This window comes from Python bivittatus, unplaced genomic scaffold, assembly GCF_059951505.1.
Source record: "Python bivittatus isolate LINGU-HERP-01145 unplaced genomic scaffold, Pbiv_v1 ctg000330_np1212, whole genome shotgun sequence".
Classification (NCBI taxonomy): domain Eukaryota; kingdom Metazoa; phylum Chordata; class Lepidosauria; order Squamata; family Pythonidae; genus Python; species Python bivittatus.
The window spans coordinates 44,135,027-44,155,898 of NW_028277058.1; the positions used below are offsets into that span (position 1 = coordinate 44,135,027).

General features: G+C 38.8%; 1 protein-coding gene across 3 annotated transcripts in view; it reads left to right on the forward strand.

The window, feature by feature from the left end:
* HIPK2 (homeodomain interacting protein kinase 2) overlaps positions 1-20,872 on the forward strand; it is a 152,038-nt gene that overhangs the window by 80,933 nt on the left and 50,233 nt on the right. For all 3 annotated transcript variants that reach the window (XM_088141120.1, XM_088141119.1, XM_007419955.4), the window contains one exon: positions 17,024-17,147. In XM_088141120.1, the coding sequence (XP_087997246.1) occupies positions 17,024-17,147 (124 nt within the window). The remainder of the gene's footprint in view (positions 1-17,023; positions 17,148-20,872) is intronic.

Here is a 20,872-nt window from a genome sequence, read left to right on the forward strand (position 1 = left end):
TGGTGGTGGGGGCATTAAGGTAGTTATTTTGGCCTCAATTTTAATGAGAGATTACCACAAACCGTGCTGCCAAAAATGGCCGTGTTGATGCTGAATACTCTGGGGCTATAAAATGGGGGCTAGAGAGGGCCATAAATGCAGGTATGCATAATTACAAGAGGGCAGATCTGTGCCCTGACTTGATTATATTCTAAAATGTAAAATGCAGGAAAGGAGAGAAAAGTGAAGGCTTGGCTTATATATACAGTGGTACCTCGGGTGACGAACGCTTCTGTTCACGACCAATTTGGGTCACGAACAGCTCGGTTCACAAAATTTTGCTTCCATTTGCGAACGCCAGAACGGGTGACGAACAGGATCCACGGCCATTTTCCCTCCCATGACACGTGGTCGTGGCTTCCTGTAGGGAGAGGGACTCTCCCTCCAGGGCAATAACCACCTCCCCACCCGCCTTCCTGTCCTCCACGCCAGAAGTCGCATCGAGCAAGGTTAGCGTTCTCTCTCTTCGTACTGTATTTTGTTTCATATTTTTGCGGTTTTAAAAAAAAATACATATGGTTCAGAACGGATTAACCGTAATTACATTGAACCTTATGGGAAAATTTGATTCAGGATGCGACCGAAATCGGGTTGCGACCAAATTCGGAGGGGTCAGAACGGATTAACCGTATTTACACTGAACCTTATGGGAAAATTTGATTCGGGTCGCGACCAATTCGGGTCGCGACCAGAGTCGTGGAACGAATTAAGTTCGTGAACCGAGGTACCACTGTATTAGGGAGTTACTGCTAAAAATATAGATTGTTTCATATATTGCAGTTTAGTAATGGGTTCTTTGCTATAATTTAATTTACTAAGCAATATAATTTGGAAAGTGTCCTAGCATAAGAGAAAGTTACCCCTCTCCTCAAATCTGTGATGGGGGAAAAAATTACATTTTCTTTCATTCCCCCCCTCCCCCTGTCATCTACCTTTTATTAATGAACTGAGATACATTCAGGTACTGATGCCTCATAAATTGATAACTAGGAGAAATTTTATTCAGAAATTACCTTTGGCTACCTGCTAGGGGAGAACAGTGCTTCTGTTCTCTAGTGAAACCGAAGGATATTTATGAACTACTGCAGTAGATGGCCACCATGTCAAATCTATATAATAAAATAAAAATAGGGGCAGATTTTGTCAGATGTTAGTGTGGTTGTTACTGGTTTTCTTAATGGAAAGGAATCTTTCACGTTAGATTGATACATTAATTATTTTTCATGATTATGAACACCTCCTTTTCAGAAAGGTGATCCAAATGGTGGAAAGTAACAGTGAAGAATGGAAACACTTTCGTCCTTGCCAGCCCTTCACCAATTTAGCATCTTCCAGATATGATGGTCTACAAGTTCTATCACATCCAGCCAGCATGGAACGAACCAGAGGGCACTAGGTTGGCAGAGTATAATCTCATTGTTGATGCCAGCACCAGCAAAATTACTTGTTTTAGAATATTTTATGTATTTGGAGTGATGGAGAACATCCTGTTGAATGTTTGAGCCGATCACTGATGGTCTATATTTGAGCTTAATTGGGTAATAAATGGTGCTTTATGAATCTATAAAAGGTATACCATTAGCCTGGGATGCTAAAGTTAATCAGAGCAAATTACATGTAGTAGAAATGCAAAAATATAGAATGAGCTTCTGAGTTTTGAATTTCTGTCAGCTTTGTTCAACTTTCTAGGTATGTTTGTTTCACCAGCATATCTAAGACATAGGTGGATGGTCAGCTGTGGAGAAGAACACACTGTCTTTTGGCCTGTGTTAATGAAAATTAACTGCAGATAACTTCTGTGCATAAAGTTAGATAGAGGTGCCATTTAGTTTGTTGCCTCAAGCAGCAGAATATAGTGAGCCAAAGCTGTATCAAATAGTTGATATGGTTGATAGCTTCCTATCAAGCAGGCGAAGTATCCTGCTGCTGCTTTAATTCTTTGCTTCTCTTTATTTTATGGATCCAAGAATAATCAAGACAGGGAATTGACTTATTTATTGAAGTTGTTTTCCTATTCTAATTATCTGATCATTTAAGTCAATGGGATCCTATTTGATTTATTCTTAGCTTGCTGATTATTTCTGGTATTTTTATAGGAAAATGATACCTGGCCATGGAGCATTAACTTCAGTGGCTACTATGTTGTCATGTTAACTATGTATGTCATTTGTTTACATTAGAGTTGGGAGAATTACTTCATGATTAGACCCAAGGTCTCCAGTAACTTTGAACTGGGCGGAGGAGTAAAAGGAGACAAAATAGGAATGTTAATACATTGTGGCTAACATCTGCCCCAAGAAACGTGATTGCTGTTAGAAGATGCTAGGTTTGAATTATGCTCAGACCAATAGAGTCTGGTTCATTATGTTTGCATCAGAAGGCTCCCAACATTTAACTTTTGTTCCTCTAATGTGCTAACTCCCCATTTCTTTTAGGGTTAATACCATATTATTCTTTTCTCTTGTTTTGATCTTCAACTCTAAATTTAAATCAGTCAATCAATCTGATCTGCAGGCTGGAAGGCAAGGAAGAAAAAGCTCTTGCAAATTCTTGAAAAGCAAATTCTTGAAAAACTCTTTGTTATCTGTCTGGTTGCTTTTATTAAAAAGAAAGTTTTGAAACTCTCATTTATCTAGCAAGAATGAACAAAACTAATTCCCCAAACGGTCACTGAATCCTAAAATACAGTAAAAACAAATCAGAGGACAGCTGTACCATAAAACAATTTAGAAGGTTATAGAATAGAAAAGAACAAACTTACCAACTACATGGTCCAGCTATACAAAATAAGTGGAAAAGATTGAAAAGGAAATATAAATTATAAATAGCTTTTGACTGTCAAAACTATATATCATGTCAGGCAAGGTGGATTTGATGAATATGGGGTGTGCCTCTGCATATTAATATATGTACCATACATGCATATGCATGTTTGTAGATGCGTATATAAATAACAGTAGTACCCCCAAAATCTACCCCAAAATAAAGGGGAGTTATTGTATTATGTTGATTATTTTTGCCTTCCGTGGCCAAATGATAATCAAGGAAGTCTTATGATGCCCAAACAGCACCCATATACTTTTGCCCCAAACGATTGCATCCAAAGGCCAACAGAGAAGTAGCCTCCATCAGGTTTGCCAGGCTGGGAAATCCTCAAAATTTAGACCTTTCCTCCGCTTCCCTGTCTCATCTAGCCCGGGCATCTCTTTGATGCCGCAAGCGGAATTTGGTCCCAGCACGCACTAATCAAGCTAATGTCATTCGCGCAGAACTGTTGTCAGCTGTCATGGGGCTTATCTAACATATTTCAGACACAATGGTGGGCTGAGGTGGGAGGGATGATAGATTGGTCCCTGGATAGTGTATTAACTGAACAGTGTGAAGTAGGCCGGCAGGAACGATGGCAGTGGAGTGAGAGAGAGTGGAGAAGGCAGGGAGCCTTGCTGCTTGCAGCTCGCCATCTTGTCTACAGTTAGCCATTAGTGACAGTAATCTGATTACAAGACCCCAGGAGCTGGAATTGTAAATGGCTACTCCAGAGGGAGCTGATTATCACAACCTCTGGAAAAAAAAATTGCTCTTAAAGCTGAAACTGCAGCTGCGGCCCAAGAAGTATAATGTTGAATTTGGTGCATAATTGCAAGAGGCTGTCCACTTAGGCTGTCTAACAGGTACCAGTGCTGGGCTTCCATGGCTAGCCAGTATCCTGTGAAATAACAATGGATGGACAACAGCAGGTTACTTTGGGGAAGGTTCATCCAATAGTTCAGTCACAGGCATTTCATACATTGTTTTATTTGAAGGGAGGAAAAATACCAAAGTATTCTGGTCTATCTCAGAGCCAAAATGTTGAGATGCCAGATGACCCAACGGTGGGGTTCACGTATTGCCCTCAACCATGGTTTGTTTAGACATAATTACAGAATAAGCCATGGTTGGTTGGGATCACACAAAATGCCAAACAAAAACCAAGTCTTAAAGCACAGGAATGAAGAGGGAAGTACATTTCTTACTGCATTCAGTGATATCGGGGGCAAGAGGTGTCAGAACAAGGTGCCAGCCCCTTAAAGACTAAGGGTGCATGTCTTTACATTTAAGTAAAATACTACTTAATTTTCATTTCTACTTAGCTAGATCCAGTGGCCACCCTGTGTAGGGTTTTTCCCCCCCTAATGATATGTGAATAAATGAACTGTATGTTGATTCCACAAGTTTACATTGCTCTACAAAAGGCAGGGGGGATTTCCATGCAAAGAACTATTTTTAAAGAAATTGATGACTGGTTGTGTCAGGACTCTTAGATTTCACTGTAGATGTGTGAACATATTTAGTTGTGTTCAACAGATGCTTCTACAAGTAATGCTAAAAATGTCTTCTTAATTCTACAAAGCATGTACTTAACATGCTAACATGGTTAATGGAGAAGATAATGAAAGAACCCTTTAAAATTAATCGATGACTATTAATTAAATATGGCTATTAACTTCAGATGATCTGGTGAAGCATATTCTTTGGAACCAGGACCTAAGCCTAGTTCAGACATTATGGTAAACTGATTACAGTAAAAGTTGTAACTGGGATGTGCAAGTCCACATCACATCCTAAATGCGTCAGATCATGGTTTGCTCATGACATTCTCCCTTGATGCATAAACTTTAACGGAATTGAAGCTCTGACTTGTCTGTTTTGCATCAGACTGTTATCTATTCTGGCAAATAGAACCCACCGCCCACCAGGTAGGGCTGGCCCGAGATGTTCTTCAGCTTAAGGCAAAGGACAAGATGGTAGCCATGTAATTTCATATACAGAAGTGAACCAGACTAGTGGTTGATTTTTTATGTCAAGATAGGGAGTGGGAAATGTCCTCAACAACACTTAATAGTGTAAGTTTAATTTAGTGGGTGAAGCCAGGCCCTGCAGCACAAACAGCTCCATCTTGCAACAGAGCAAAATGACCAGGGGGCTAAGAGGAGTACCTGGGGGCTGCTGCTGCCTCCAACATCTGCTGTGTGATGTGATTGTCTCACTCTAGGGCTGGCCCTGTCCCCAGAGTCTTTCCCTTTCCAGCTACCTGAGGAATGGCATAGATTGAATTAATACAACACATGTTGTACCACCGAGCTATAGACTCTAACGCAGATAACAGAATGTGGGAGGCAAAAACAATGGCATAAATAAAAGATGGCTAACATTACTGGGATAAGCAATCTTTTCATGCAAGCAAAATTGCTCTATGTATATTAAGCATGTTTAAAAGAGGCTTGATATTCATTCTTTTTACATTTAGTCTGGCTTGAAAGGAAAAAAAAGTAGCTCTTTAATTCCTCAGAAGTATTTCCAAGCATTTAAAAATGATGTCTAGCTCCCTGCTTCCAGACAGAATAGGAAGAGAGATATTTCCTGAATATATGTGTGTGTGTAGGCAAGCTTAAATTCCCATATTATGCATTCATAGATTCTCCTCTGTTCATATTTGCCTTTTTATTGTTTTGTGCAAACAGTTTTTAAAAAAGGAAATCAGAAGGGATGCTGAAATGAAAAAGATAGGCCAACACCAACATTTTAATTTTATTCTGTCTCCTCCTGTTGCAGCTACATCTGTTTTGTAGAGAAAAGTTGAAGAATACTTTGAGCTTCCTTCTTGGGAAATTGAGAAAGTTTAGATGCCCTTGATTTATTATAACAGTGCCTTGTCATGTTTAGAGCCACCGAGGGATGTAGAGAAAGAAGAAGACTCTTGTTTCAGAAACTTTTGTTCATGCTCATTTGTATGCTATGGCAAAAATATTTTGATACTGAATTTGTCCCCCATAACTTTCAGGCTGGTTAAGGCATTGCTCTTCCTTCTTTGATCAGGGATTGATGGCCAACGCGCTGGATCACAGCTGACTAAGCCGAAAGGTAGCCGTAGAATTGGGAAGTTGTCTTTTCGTGGAGAAAGCTGCTTCATCACACTTCTAGGAGAATTGGTTGTTTCTGTCTATAGCTCTTTTGTATACCTATAGCTCTTTTGTTTTCAGGAGGAGAGTCTGGGCATCCACCCTACTGTCATCCCTATCCTCAGCACTTAGTTATTTCCAAGGGCGTCTGCAGGGATGGGGGAGAGAAGGCAAGAGGGCAGCCACAGCTATGTGATCAAAACCACACCATTTTTTTACATGTGTCGCAATGTGGCCGCCATCTTGACTTTTTTTACCTCCTCTCTGCGGACTCCTCGGGTATCTCTTTGGTTTTCTCTAATTTACAGCTCCACAATTTCTCTTTGCTGTCCAAGCAACCCACCGATTCCGACACCACAACATTTCTCTTATTTGCTGTCTATGATTGCATGATTTCTTATTGGTTCATATTTTGGGGTGGAGGTTTATTGCCTCTGTCGCTCAAATTTATTTATCCTAACGAAATTCCATTAAAATTAATGGGTTTCAGTTGTCCTGATGACTTAATTGTCTCATTGATTTCAGCAGTGCTCCTTGTGAGTAATTTAGTCTGATTGCTACCCCATAATAAACAACAATAGCAACTTTGAACTACAGCATTAAAAGAAGGCAGTGTAGTTGGATCACAGTAACATCTCAAATAATTTAAATAGGTAATAGATTCCATTAAAGTAGGCTTCTGCACTTCTCTGTTCCCATGAATATTTCTGGTAGCTCCTTACTGCAGTGAGAAGAGATTTGTTATTCATGAACATCCAGTGGAAATCAGCACTGATCAAAATTCATACTTGCAAAAAGCTCCCTCTTCATCAGTACTACAGAATACCTACTGCAGAACTCACTCCACTTGTTCCGCACACTGGGATGTTTCTTCCCCATTCATGTTATTTTAGTATTTCCCTAGAAGAAAATGCCTTGTTGACTGCATGCAGCTATTAAACAGAGAGAGGAGAGAGGGAGTGCAACTTCCTTGGAATTAGCTTTACCTTTTTTAGACCAGTTTCCAGGAAATATTATCAACAGGGATCATGGAAATGAGTCTTCTTAATGGCCACCATATCCCCAGAAGTCCTAATGGCTCCTACCCTATTGCTTTTTAGGGAGGCCATTGAAATTTAGCTATTGCAGCTGGCCCTGGGAGTCTAGACATTTGAATGTGGCTCACTCTGGCTTTGGAATATATTACCACTATATATGTATGTAGATGTACGTTGATTTTCACATTGTATGAGTGCTGGATATGTATGGCCTTGTCAGCCTTACCAGGTAGACCAGGCAGGAAACATGACCAGATAAGATAATTCTACTTTAAATGTAGAATTTAAATGTAAAGCTACATTAACAGAATCTTGCAAATCTGAAAGTGCAATTTTCTCTCCCCCCCCCCACCTTCTCCTTTACAGCCCAAGAAACTAGGAAGGGTCCCTTCTGAGCCTCTTACCCCACCTATTCTCCATCTGTGGGCTATGCTGTCTCTTATCTGACCATTCCCTTGGCAACATCTCTTTGCCCTGTCTCCCAAGGTCTGTCCCATATACCATTATAGACCCTCATTCGTCAGTGATTAGAGTGGCATATGAACTCAGTAAGTAAACAAGCAAATTACAGTTTTGACTCCAACCACAAGCTTCTTTGGAATTGTACCTGCCACCATCCGGTTTGATATCTGGCTGTGTCCTAGAGTTTTGCATTGTGAAGCCATCTTCCTCCTTGTGTGAGCCATTTCCTGCCATCAGTGGCTTGCCTAGTCGAACCCTCTGGATTAAAAAAAAGAAGAAGAAGAAGAAGAAGCTCAAACTCTTATTTAGAATGGAACACTGTATTTTAAGTCTAATCAAGGAACAAACAACGACATGTTCTCTGTTTGGAGACAGTGATGATATGTTCTAAAATGGTGTAAAGCCTAATGGGAGAGAAATGATAACATTTTGAGATAACAGAAATTGGTATCAGTGAAGCATCATTATCCATCATCATCTTGGCCTCCAAGTTTTTCTGTCCCTCAACTCTTTTCCCGGGTTCTGTCTCCATGGTTTTCACCCTGATTTTGCCTTCTGCAACCCAGCTTCAGCTTTGTGGATCATGAGCTTAGCCCTGGTACAAGATGAACCACATTACATTTTAAACTTTTATCTGTTTCCATCCTGGGCTTTCCCAATAGACATTTTATACCTTAATGATTCTACCACATTAGTTCATTTTATTTTGCAGTATCTTTTCATAGCAGTTTAACAAAATGTGTTATTCCCTTGCCTCTGCATGAGTAAATGAGAAGTAATATTTCTCTCAGTTCCCTCAACTTAAAAAAATAATCTTATGGGACTTGTTGAGGACATGTTGAGAAGGGCAGAATGTGGGATAGGCTGTTAGTTTCTGTCCTGAAGAAGAGGTTAATTCCAGATTGCAAGCAAGAAATTTAACACATACACCATTCTCAATTGTGACTGGTGAAGAATCACACAATGAGATTAGTTGACTGGTACATTAAGGCACTGGAAATAATTCATTCTCTAAAATGTAGGCATACTGTAGGTTAAGAAGTGAAAACTACTGTATAAGGGTTTGAAATGTGAGGCTTGCCACCAAAGGCATATGACTTGGAAAAATGCTTCTTCTGTAGAATCGCTCACTGTTTGTACAGCTTGACCTTTTAGAGTCCAAAGCTTTGCATTTTATGTAGACACATCTGTGTTTTTCAACTGTTATGGATTCCTTCTTGCATGCAACATGTCTTGTGATACTGCAGATGGGATTTAAGAAGTTTAAACTCTTTGAAAATCATATGCATCTTAATCCCTTTGCCATGCCCAAGGGCAGGGGATGAATTTGATTCAGTTTATTCAGTTTATTCCAGTGCAGAAGTTTTGATGAATAAGAAAGGAGCAATTTAGCAGACAGGAACTGACTATCTGAATGTATTATAAGATTCTTGGAAGCCATTTTTACAATGCACTAGTGCATATAGAATTGAGTCTCCATAGAATGTAAGTATAGGTTTTTGTATCTTGGACATACTTTCAGTTGGGCCATTTGTTTATTAGAATCAACTACAGAAATCCTTTCTCCCAAAAGAAAGATGGGAGAATTACTGTCATGAAGAGGGAAGAGTTGTCATCATAGGAAGTGATAAGTCTCCTTCCTCCTTCCTTCTTCATCCTTTCTGAGTCAATGGCAGGAGTAGATCCTGATCATCATGGAAGAAATCTTTCAGGGGCTTTTTTCTTTCAAGTTAGCACTATTGTGAGATTTCAGGATAGAATTTGAGTCAAGACTATAAAAAGCCCTTGCTCCCCATGACTTGGCATTTTCTGGTTGGCAAGCCAAGCACTCAAATTCCTGAATTGCCAAGAGAGAAAGAAGAATATGTTTTCTCCACTATGATGGCATTTCTGTTGTAGCACCTCTGTTGCAGATATAGGTAAATATTGGTTGGAGGTGACCGATAGCAACAAGGAGGCTGTGAATTAGTCCCCCTTTCTTGTTATTGAAGACCTATGCCAATTTGCAAACAGTGGAGTCATGACTGTGATCTTCAGTTGTGTCCTGCAGCAGAAATAATGCTGTTTCAAATCACTATTTGCTTTATTATTTTGGCAATGTGCAACTGAAAAGTGCAGGGTGAACCCCTGCAATCCTAACCTTCTTGCATAGAATCCATTAGTGAGTGTGAAAGATATTGATACCCAAAGATATACCACTCTTGTATCAAGAGTCCCTATATTGTTCTCTCTCTGAGAGAAAAACAATTCTCTGCCCACTTTGTCCACACCAGACATAACTTTAGAATCCTTCATCATGTCCCACTAGAAGAATATGACTTGACTATCTGTATATGGAATGCTTAAGCTTTTTATGAAGCAGTCACATTAAGAAATGACATTTGCAACAAAGAAAAGTAAAAACAACTTTGCAACTAATCAAATCAGAATTTTACCACTCTTGAGTCTGGTTCGAAAGTTCATTTTTAAACTTGTGAAAAAGATCTGCTTTTCTGATTCTTCTGTGTTGTGCATATGTAAAGGTGCATATTCAAGATTGCTTCACTTACATTAGTTGCTCCTCATTTTCATCTGACTCTCCCAATGGCTATGTGAAAAGGCCCAGTAACTAGAGAGATCATACTGATTGCTTCTAAAATTTATTTTACCCTGTCAACTGCACCTTTTTCTTTTCCCCATAAACACCACTTATTGAAACAAACAAACAAAAGGTAGGAATGAGCAAATCTTTTACAATACCAGTGGTGAAAATGTATTTTCCAGCCACATAACCTGGTTTAGTTTTTGCCTTCCTTGGGCCTGGAAATCTTGACTGCTTCGGCAGCTGTTTCTGTTTTCGCTCAGTGCAGGAGAAAATCAATCAGGAAACACGCCAATAAAATATTAGTTCCTCAAATATTAAGACATAGTGGAGCTTGTCAGAAAAATGAGAAATGATTTCACCAGAAATGCCTGCTTCCATTAGAACCTATTAACCACCTTTCCATTATTGAGTCATCAGCTGTATTCTTCCTTAAACCCATAAGCAAAAATCAGATGAAAACAAGTATACCATGCAGGGTTATGAAGAGGATAAGGGGAAATGTATGTGGAAAGCTATTGTGTCCAATCCTTAAAGTTAAGTTTCTTGCTCAGTTTATAAGTTCTAATTCTGTTTTTCACTAAAATATATTGTATTTCTCACTAAACGTTCATTTGTATGATGTCAGTACAAACAAAAAGTCTAGTATGAAATTTCTGAATGACTAAAATCAAGGAATTGTATTCATTAATGTTGAAACTGGCAACTAGGGCATGTATTCTAATTCTCAGGTTATCTCTCTAGTTGTCCATGACACTAAATCAGGCTTTCCCAGACTGTAGGTCCCCAGATGTGTTGGATGCCCATTTTGGCTACACTGACAGATTATGGAAGATGAAGTGCTAAATTTGGAGGTCATTGGGTAGGCAAAGTTGCCCTAGATACATGAAGATTTGATTGGTTCCTTGGAAGTGCTGACTCTTTGGACATTCATTGGAAACATATACAAGAAAAGAAAGTTTGATAAATATTGGATGTGAAGCTAACACCATCAGCTTGCATTTGTACAGTATAAATCATGCAATTCAGAACAGAATTCACTTTCCTTGCGCAGGCATGAGTAAAATCCCCCAGTTGTCGTTCTTCCTCTCCTTAGAAAGAATGAAGAATGTAATATCTAATCTATAATCAAACATCTTTTTCAGGATTTTGCATAGGAAAGTATTTTGTTTGCATGGTGTTATTTCTCTCTATCCTCCCCTGCAATTCAGGGAGAAAAGAATCCTTGAATTGCCTCTCTTGTCAATACTTTACCCTTCCATCCTATTCCCATGGCTTGAGTCGCACCACATCATGCTACTTTAGTGGAAGAATAGCGGAATAATAGCTCATTGCCTGACTCATACAGATATGCATATCACTTGAGAAATGAACAAATGTATTTACTGTTTTACCCAAGTCCTCAGAGTAACAGTAAATTTGTTTGAGTTCACATTAGCATTTTTAGAACCTCCGTACTGCTTCTGCTACCAAGGAATGGGCTGCATGCCAAACAGATCTCAGGGCAGCTTGAAAATGACAAAGGCAGGTAGATCAGTTTTTCGGCACTTGCTCGGCCTTGAAGGCTAGCCAAGTGGTTAAGACCTGGATCTCTGAATCCATAGGCTGCTGTAAACAGCACCTGACAGGCACCTGCATGCCCTTTTATTTAAAGAGCTTAATAGTGTGTTTAGTGTTCACGTCAGTCTACTGCTACTTCATTCTTTTGCTTTCTGTTAAAACATTTTCTGTGCTGTGTGTCATTATGCATTTTTCATTTTTACACCAGTCTTCCTCTAAGGAGCTCTAGATGATGAATATACTCCCCTCCCCTCTCCTTTTTTTTTTTTTTTTGGCCTTCAGCAAACTTGTAAAGTAGGTTCAGTAGTGGGACAGAAAGAGACTGGCCTAAGATCATTGAGTGAGATTCATAGCTGATTGTTGGGTCAGATTCAAATCCCCAATGTATGTAACAGAATGGCTCACTGTTGCTTAGTTCCTCTCTGCAGTGGAAATCTGGTTATGTACTTATGACAATTTGAATGGCTTCTCCATCAGGCTAAGAAAGGAAGGAGAACAGCTGCTGAACCATGACTGCAAACAGTTACACCCATTGTTCTTCAAAAAACAGCTAGTAGCTTCATTGATAGATAAATAGTGCAGTTATGGTCCATATTTCTTTCTTTCTTTTTTGAATATTTTGCTCTGTCTTCCATCCCTCCAAGATTTACAGTTGCCATCAATCATTTAATCTGTAAAAATTAAGTCTTTGCTTTCAGTAAACAAGGTAAATAGGGATAATAGTTGGAACAGAGCAACCATCATTGATGCCTTTGTATTTTTTCAGAGCATCTGTCCTGTGTCCTCTTGCTCAAGGTTTCCGTCTTTTGTATTTTCTCTCTGCATGAGTGTGTGTTTCCTCTAGTTGGTGTTTATGTGAACAGGTGTTTCCCTTCCAGGAAGGGAAAACTTTGCCCGTATAATAAAATTTCTCTATTTGTATATCTAGCACAAGTGCTCTGCCCGTATAATAAAATTTCTCTATTTGTATATCTAGTACAAGTGAGTTTGTGGAAACATATCTGTTTATTTGTATAGGCTGTATGGAGTAACACAGGAGTTTGCTGTGATTCACGTGGGGGCTTCCAGATTAAACACTGTACCTCAATGATAGATCTGATTTGATGCAAATTGAAACTTTTGCTAAGGTCCATCCAAGCTCCTCTGTGCCAAATTGCAAATGTAAATGAGAATGCAACACAACACTCTCTAGAGCGCCTGAATATTTTTTCCAGACTACCTGATTTACTTTCCCCGCAGCTAGTAAAGATTTCACTACTGACATATTTAATAATTTCTTATCAAACATTTCACTTTTCATGTTCAAATGGAATGATTTACCAAACCAGGCTTCCGGAAATTGGGTTAAAAAGATGAGTTAAAAGGTTAAGAATGGTATTACAAATACAGCTTTCAAAAGGAGATAATAACAAAATACCACACTGTGTAGTATGATATATGTTATAGATATAGTCTGTAACAGTTTGTTTAAAAACCTGTCTTGAAGTTCAGAGCCCCACAGGCAATTTGCATGGTTGATATACAGTTAATATAACTGATATTTCATTTTCATAATGATAACCTGTTAAGCTACAATTGGTGAGCATGTCGTCTGAGCATCTGCAGGAGAGGTCAGAAGGGGCAAGATGGCAGCCATGACTGCATGATCAAAGCCCCACCCCATTTTTCTGTGCATTGCATCCACAAGACATGTTAGGGTTAGAGACAGTATGAGCTTGGGCATGTATATTCTCTCTTCAGTGGCTTCAACCACATAAATGTGACGCATATATTGTTCAGAGCTTTTTCACAGATGACACTGAAAGCGCCTTGAGCTATTTATGTAGATATAAATTGATTCTATGTTGTAGGCATGTCAGTTTTATATTTAGAGATGGAGAAATGCAAAAATACATTTAGGGTTTGCTGTGAAAACCTCCATAGTGTTTTACATTGTGCTTGAACTGAAAAGCCTGTAATATAATTAACATCCATCAGGGCATTAATGAGCAAAAGAAACGATTGCTTCCCCGTTGCTGTTAGGGAAAGTACCCCGCTGAATTCTGTCTTTCAGTCGTCCAAAAGATTTCACTTGCAGAAAAGCAGCTTAGTTTTTTCCTTAGGCTGTTTTCAGATTTCTTTAGAAACTCTTTCTGGTAATGTTGTGCTTCCCTTATGATTGTGAGGTGGTAGATGGGGCTGTTGTTGTTCTCCCCATTGCTCACCTGCGCTTCCTGCTCTAAAGCCCCCTTTGGGTGGACTTCCTCATGATGTCTTCCTTTGGGATTGAACAGAAGTATGGGAAGACAGGGATGCTGCAGGTCACTGGGAAGATAATTGTATAGTCGAATGAAAAGCAAAATACTTACCACTGCTCCCAGGCCTCATGGTGATTTAGAGAGGTAGCAGAATACTTTACTCTTTGTGTGGATAAGGGAGGAACGCAAACTTTTTTTTTGGCATATTACTTAGGAATCTTTTGTAATGGAATGGGATAAATAATGGAAAGCATTATAGCTAGTTTTCAGAAATAACAGTTGTATCAGCCTTGTTTTGAAAATAATAGTGCAGTGACTTAGACCCTAGGGTATACTGCCATGAGGCTCCTTCTTCCCTTCTTCCCTCCTTCCCTTCCCTGGCACTCATCAAACATGAATTACTACAAAGGAGGGTGTAGATTTTATGTCATCTGTACTGATGCTGCATGTCCTCTATGACTAAATTAATAAATGTATTGTTATTAAAAATAATAAAGGTATTAATATTTTAATAAATTATATCAAGTTTTTGAATGTAAAGACTGTTTAGTTGATCTGTTTCTCATTTTTAAGAAGTCTCATCTCATCTAAGAATGAAAACAGGTTTCACTTTAACAGGTGGACAGCTCCCAAAGAGTTTTTCTTTCTTCCATTTAGTTGTATATGCACCAGGCTATCTAAAACAGCAAGCTGAAACTCTGTTCTGAAAAATGCAGAGTACAGGCTGTAGAACAAAGGCACTCTTGCATTTACACAGACCCAGCACCATATTTGTAGGTGGGGACTATGACCAATTAATCGTCTGTTATACAGTCTGCGCCAGCATGTACCTCATTGCATTCTTCTTTCTCTATTTTCCTTAGCTCCATAGCTAGAGACAACATTCTCTACCTTACTGATCTCTACCCCCTCCCCACCCAGCCCCATATAGCTGGAAGAGAGATATTCTCTTTTATTCCTCTTAAGGAATAGTCCAACTGCAAGAAGTGGGACTAGTTTATTCTCTCTCAAGCATATGGCTTTGCTTGCCTTCCAGATGGATTGTAACTCTTTTCTAAATCTGGCATTTCCTCATAGGGTGTAAGTAGAGAATCTGTGCCTTCCCAATGTAATTAGATTATAAATCTCATCATTAGCCATGCACTTTGGTGTATCTTTTCGCATGATTAATATATCGTTGAGTTAATCTTTGTTTTTGTTCTTTTACCTCAATGTTTCCCAACCTCAGCACCTTTAAGATAGACAGACTTCAACTCCCAGGATTTCCCAGCCAGCATGCATCTCAAAGTTGCTGAGGTTGAGAAACATTGTTTTACCTAATTTCAGGTATTTTTTTCCTCTATTGTTGCTGCTGTTACTTCACTCAGTTATTGTAAGCTGCTTTGAAGACTTTTTTAAAATATGTTTTTTAATAAATGAATGAATTTGGCCAATTTAGGTTAGCTGTAGCTAGTTTTTTTAGTGTGTGGCACATAGATGCACAGAAAAAAATCAATTTTGGAGAGGAAAAAGGGAAATAACCACACAGTTCTAGGATCAGTTAGTTGTCAAGAACCAAAACATTGGAATTCTCTTTTGGCAACTAAAGATCATTTCCAAATCCATTTGATCCTTAGACAGTCAGTAAGGAATTCACTTTTTAAATTAGGTTTCCTGTACTGTCCTTTGAAGTTAACATTTAATCAATTTTCACCAAAAGACTTTCTCCAGAAATTATTGAGAGTTCTGTTCACACTAACACTTAGTTTATAATTTATCTCACTGCAGAAGAGAATTTGTTTCAAATTTCTCCTGGTGGTGTTTTTGAGTTTAGTCTGGGTGATGGCAGAAGATACTACTGTTAGTGTAACTGTTTCATTTTGCACATCCTTCCAGCATTCTGAAGCCTCTCTGGCTTCCAATCTGAAAAAGCCCCACAGGAAATGTTCTCTCATCAGGTCTTTCTTTGGGGTTTCATGAAAATGTCAGAAGCCAAAGGGGCTGTAAACAGCTGGAGAGATGATGGTTGTACAACCCATCTCTTGGCCACCTTGAAACTGAGTGTGAGAACATATTACTTTACCCACAAGAATTTTACAAACTTCTCTTCTTCTTTGAAAGAAATGTCAGAAAGAAATTCTCTTTCATCATATTGAATGAGAACTAGCAGAAAAATATGTGTGTGAATGTTTCTGCATTGCACAAATTTGCACAAGTGACAGCTTTGTGGTTCCTTGGAATGCAACCACATGCCCATAAAAGTTGTTAGGATTGCCGTATCTTTTATATGTACAGAGTAGAAGACATTTATGACATGTTCAGCTTGCTATGCAAGTCAGAGGAAAGTTATGCATACCATAAGCCTATTGAAGGCACAGAAGCGCCATATATCTGGTTATCCCCAGAGGTGGTGTTACTGTCCCATGTAGCAAGCAGTTTTTATACAGTAGCTGGTACTGGTACAGATTTAATTCATGTTGGCCTAAGAGGAGATAGTTCCACATCCTAGGAATTAGGTTATAAAATCTTTGGTTCTTGCAACACAGGTAACTATTATAAATGATTACTGGAGTTAATGGATAAATATTCTGATTTTTATCAGCTGCATAACCAACAAAAATGAGCAGATGATGGTTTTCCCAACACACAAAGCTGTAATAGGGAAATCTATACCAGTTGAATTCAAGTCTGTCAGGGACATAAAATGGGGACAGTTGTACCTATAATAATCTACATAAAAGAAAGTTTAATCTACTATGCACTCATGAATAAATCCTCTTTCTTCTGAATAGACATATACCAGCTTGTGCTAGAAGTCTTATTCCTAGTGGTTTCTCACATAATGTCAGGCCCAGCCCAAGAGCAACGGTGAAACAGTCCAGTCGAGTATAGTACCTTTATTTGCTTACACCTTATAGACAGAATCTTGCCAAACTAAATCTGTACTACAGCAACTAGTGGATATATCCTGGGAGATTCTAGGGGGTGGCTATCCTGAACCTCTTTCGCTTCCCACGCTCCCCTTGAGGACTGTATTGTCTCTTGTTCCCCTCCTGGAATGCACCCCCTCCCTCCTGATAGCCTTGATCTCCCACATCACTCTCCTCCTCGTAGATACATTCCATCACGCACAATCATATTGTTGTTTTGCAATGGTTAATGTTTTCCTCTGATGCTGTTCTTCCACAGAGCCCCTGAAATCATCCTTGGTTTACCCTTCTGTGAAGCAATTGACATGTGGTCTTTGGGATGTGTCATTGCAGAACTTTTCTTGGGTTGGCCATTATATCCAGGAGCTTCAGAGTATGATCAGGTTGGTATTGTTGGTTTTGTTGCTATTGTTGTTGAACAAATATGATGATAACTGTTTTGCTACAAGGGTGACATACTTCATGAATTTATGGGGGGGGGGGGAGAATGGAAAGTCAGTTTTTGTTTTGATTATCCATCGATTTCCAATGGCATTGTATTGACAATTAACTTTATGTCTTATGTCTCTTTGGAATACCAACCCAGCAAGCACATTATTTATAATTTAATTTAATTTAATTTAATTTAATTTAATTTAATTTGTCCCCACCCATCTCCCCCAAATGAACTATCCCAGTTCAGACTCATGGTGCTGTTCCAGTCCTTGGTATTTGTATAGTAAAATATCTCAGATGTGAGAACTTGTGGCCTTCCAGGTGTTGGTGAATTACAATTCCTAGCAACCTTCACCAATGGACAGGGTAGTTAGTGTTGCTGGGAGTTGTAGTTTGGCAGCATGTAGAGGGCTATAAAATCTATGAATTAGAAGTCAGAGTGGAAAACTAGTCTAATTTCTGAGAAGAGAGCTGCTTAGACATTTAGTTGAATGCATGGAGGGCTTCAAAGAAGGTACTGAACTACTCTCTACCTACTTTTTCTGATTCCACATGTTTAGCTGGAGGTTTGAAGGTGATGTGTATTTGCATTGACTTGAAAATGTGAATTGCTTTCCCTTTAATTCTGGACTCTAATAAGGGAAATACCAGATCATGCAGAAAGCTATATTAACACTCAAGTAAATACAAGTATAGTGTTCCTTCAAACTGCAAGCTAGATTGTAGAGGTTACTGATAGAATGGTCCAAGGCATGTATCTAATCCCTGTCTAGTTTCAGTGCATTCAGTTGAATGCCTGAACAGAACTCAGGCATACCAACAAACACTAGTGTAATGACATTCTACCCATTTTTTTCCAACCTGGGCATCTTCCAGATCTATGGATTAAACTCCCAGAATTTCCTAGTAAGCATAGCTGCTATAGAAAATGTTTGGAAATCAAAGTCCATACATCTAGATAGCATCCAATTTGGGGAAGGCTACACTAGTTTTTATCTGTTTTCAGATTTTGACCCTCTCATCTCCCGTTAATCATATTTGCCCTGCCCTGTTAGCATGAAATGATCTTGTTGTATTTTTACTGCTGAGGCATGTTTTTTTTTTTATATTCTTGGACCTCTATATCCGAGCTATCAAAATCCAGTGTTAAGAATTTTCTGTATTTCCTTGCTGTCATCTAGTGATTATCTGGATTTTTTGCAGCCCAAATATAATAGCCCTACTTATTCAGTGTAATGTTTGGGAATACTGTTTCTTAAGTGGTACTTTGCATAAATGTACTGTCAATCAAGAATTTCAATTTCAAAAAATAGGAAGCTGTGTAAATGGGAGTCTGGTCAGTGGGTAGAGTAGGAAAACTTTCTCCAATGTAACAAGTATCAACAAAAGTACTTCTTGTTCTACAATGCAAAAGGTTGTAAAGCTGCACTCAATGCTTGTAAAATCTACCATAGAAGACACATTTTATACTAGACTAGCTTGCTCCAAGCTGGCACTTTATATATGTCTCTGTTCCATATGTCTCTGGACCACAGCCTCATTGCTTGTCATCTATTCCAAAGAGCATTTACCCTGGTCATTATTTCAAGACAGCACTTCTCCTGATCAGATAAATTATCTAGAGCTGACTGGAGAGCTACTTGTCCTTTATTCTGCTGTGATTAAGACCAAGTCCTAGAGAGGCCCTGCAAAACAGTCCCTGTCTAGGCATTCCATCTTTGTGGCTATACAGCTGTCTGCTCTTCCACCTCCTGGGGATGAAGAAGAGGCAGAAGTGGGGTGGATCTTCTCCCTTCCTGTCTGCAGTAGCACCAATCTGATTGTACCACAATTATGGATTTGATAAAATTCTAGGAAATGTTAAGGGAATTCACACTCCCTTCCCTCAGAAAGGATAGGCAGATTGAAATGACTAAGGCATGAGAGTTGGGACAACTCTAATTTTTCACTGCTGAGACATATAAATTGGGTAAGTAAACTGAGGAAAAAGATGTCTCAATCAGCTACATTGCATGAACAAAGCTTATATCTCATTTACTCAACCATGGAAGTTCTAATCATTAGCCAAAGGTCTTGTAGTGAATTTACAGCTATAATCTATGCCAAAGGTCTGTCCATCAGTTTTGAATTTCCCACAATTTCCTAATTTACTGTCATGAAACTCTGCCAGATATGGCATGGAAGATGGATGCAAAACTAAAGTTCACCCTCCTTAGTCTTATTCAGGAAGATCACTATTTATGCTTGTTAGGCATGTTAACACAGAGAATAACAATCTAAAAATTGCAATTAGTATTAGAAATTAAAAATTTTTGAATACTTAAAAGAACCCAATAATTACATGAAAATAGAACCTGTATTATTAAATAGCAAGAACTCTTATGGAAATTTAAAGGGTTACAATTTTTATGACATAAACTTTCACTAAATGCATGAAATATAAATAAGATAATTATTGCTGTAGTTTCTGCAGTTCATTTCTGAATGTCCTATTCACAGACCCCAAACAGTAGATGTACAAATTACTTGTAACTCAGATTAAATTCTCCATATATTTAGGCCATAAAGTCCAACCCCACCAATCAGTAGATAAATCCAAATTAAAGTATCCCTAATAGAAGGCTATCTCTGATACTCAATGACATAATAAATTTGCTAATCTTTTAAGATACCATAATTTTCTTTGTTATTTTTGCTGCCACAGATAGCCTTGATTGCTACTTTCAGGTTGTAAACCAACTTCATATTTAAAAACAAAAAACAAGTAAGGCAAATACTAAGTAGGCTTAACATTTTGCTATTGAGCAAACATTTTTCTGGAAAGGGTCTGGCGACAGAAGACCACTATAGATGGAGCAAATCTCACCTTTCTGGTAGGGAGCCAGGTAGGACACTGAAGCTGCAACTGAAACATTATTTCCTTTACTCAACCTGATGTGGATCAGATGGTGGTTGGCTACAAAATGAAACTTTCTGTAATGGATGGGATGAGTGGGGAAGATTCTGGAATGGAACTTCAAGGTTGTCAGGAGGGGGGAGAGACATTCCAGGGCAAGTGCCTCCTCAGCCCACAACAAGAGTGTGGGAAGACGAAAAGGATGAGGCTGGCCCCTCCCTAGAGTCTCACGGGGTATAGCCACTAGTTGCTTTAGCATAGGTTTAGTCTGGTGAGATTCTGTCTATTAGGTGCAAGCTAATAAAGGAACTGAACTATTGCCTTGTTGCTGTTCTTGGGCTGAACCTGACATGTCTCTTGATAATATTAACAAATGAGTCTATTGCAGAAGTGTAAACATGATCTTGCTAAGGGTACCTCCAGTGAAGGGTTAGGTGGTAGTACCAATCAAAATCATTGTGCAGCTATTCTGTGTTTTTATTTTAGTGTTTTTTTGTTTGTTTTTTTGTGTTTTGTGGAAAGCAAATAAAGTAGATCAAAGAAACAGTGGGAACTGTTCCTTGAAGGTTCCACTTGAAATATGTCATCTGGACCCCCTGGAAAATTCTGTGATTGAGACAGGTCATTGGTGGCCTTGAGCAAAAATTCTTGGATTAAAATCAATATTTGCAGATGGCAGTGGAAACTGCATTTAAAATTAAAGCTATAGGCATCATGAGGATTCTTGGTTTCTGCACAAAATCAGCTTCTGCTGTGCCATTAGCCAGCATGGACTTA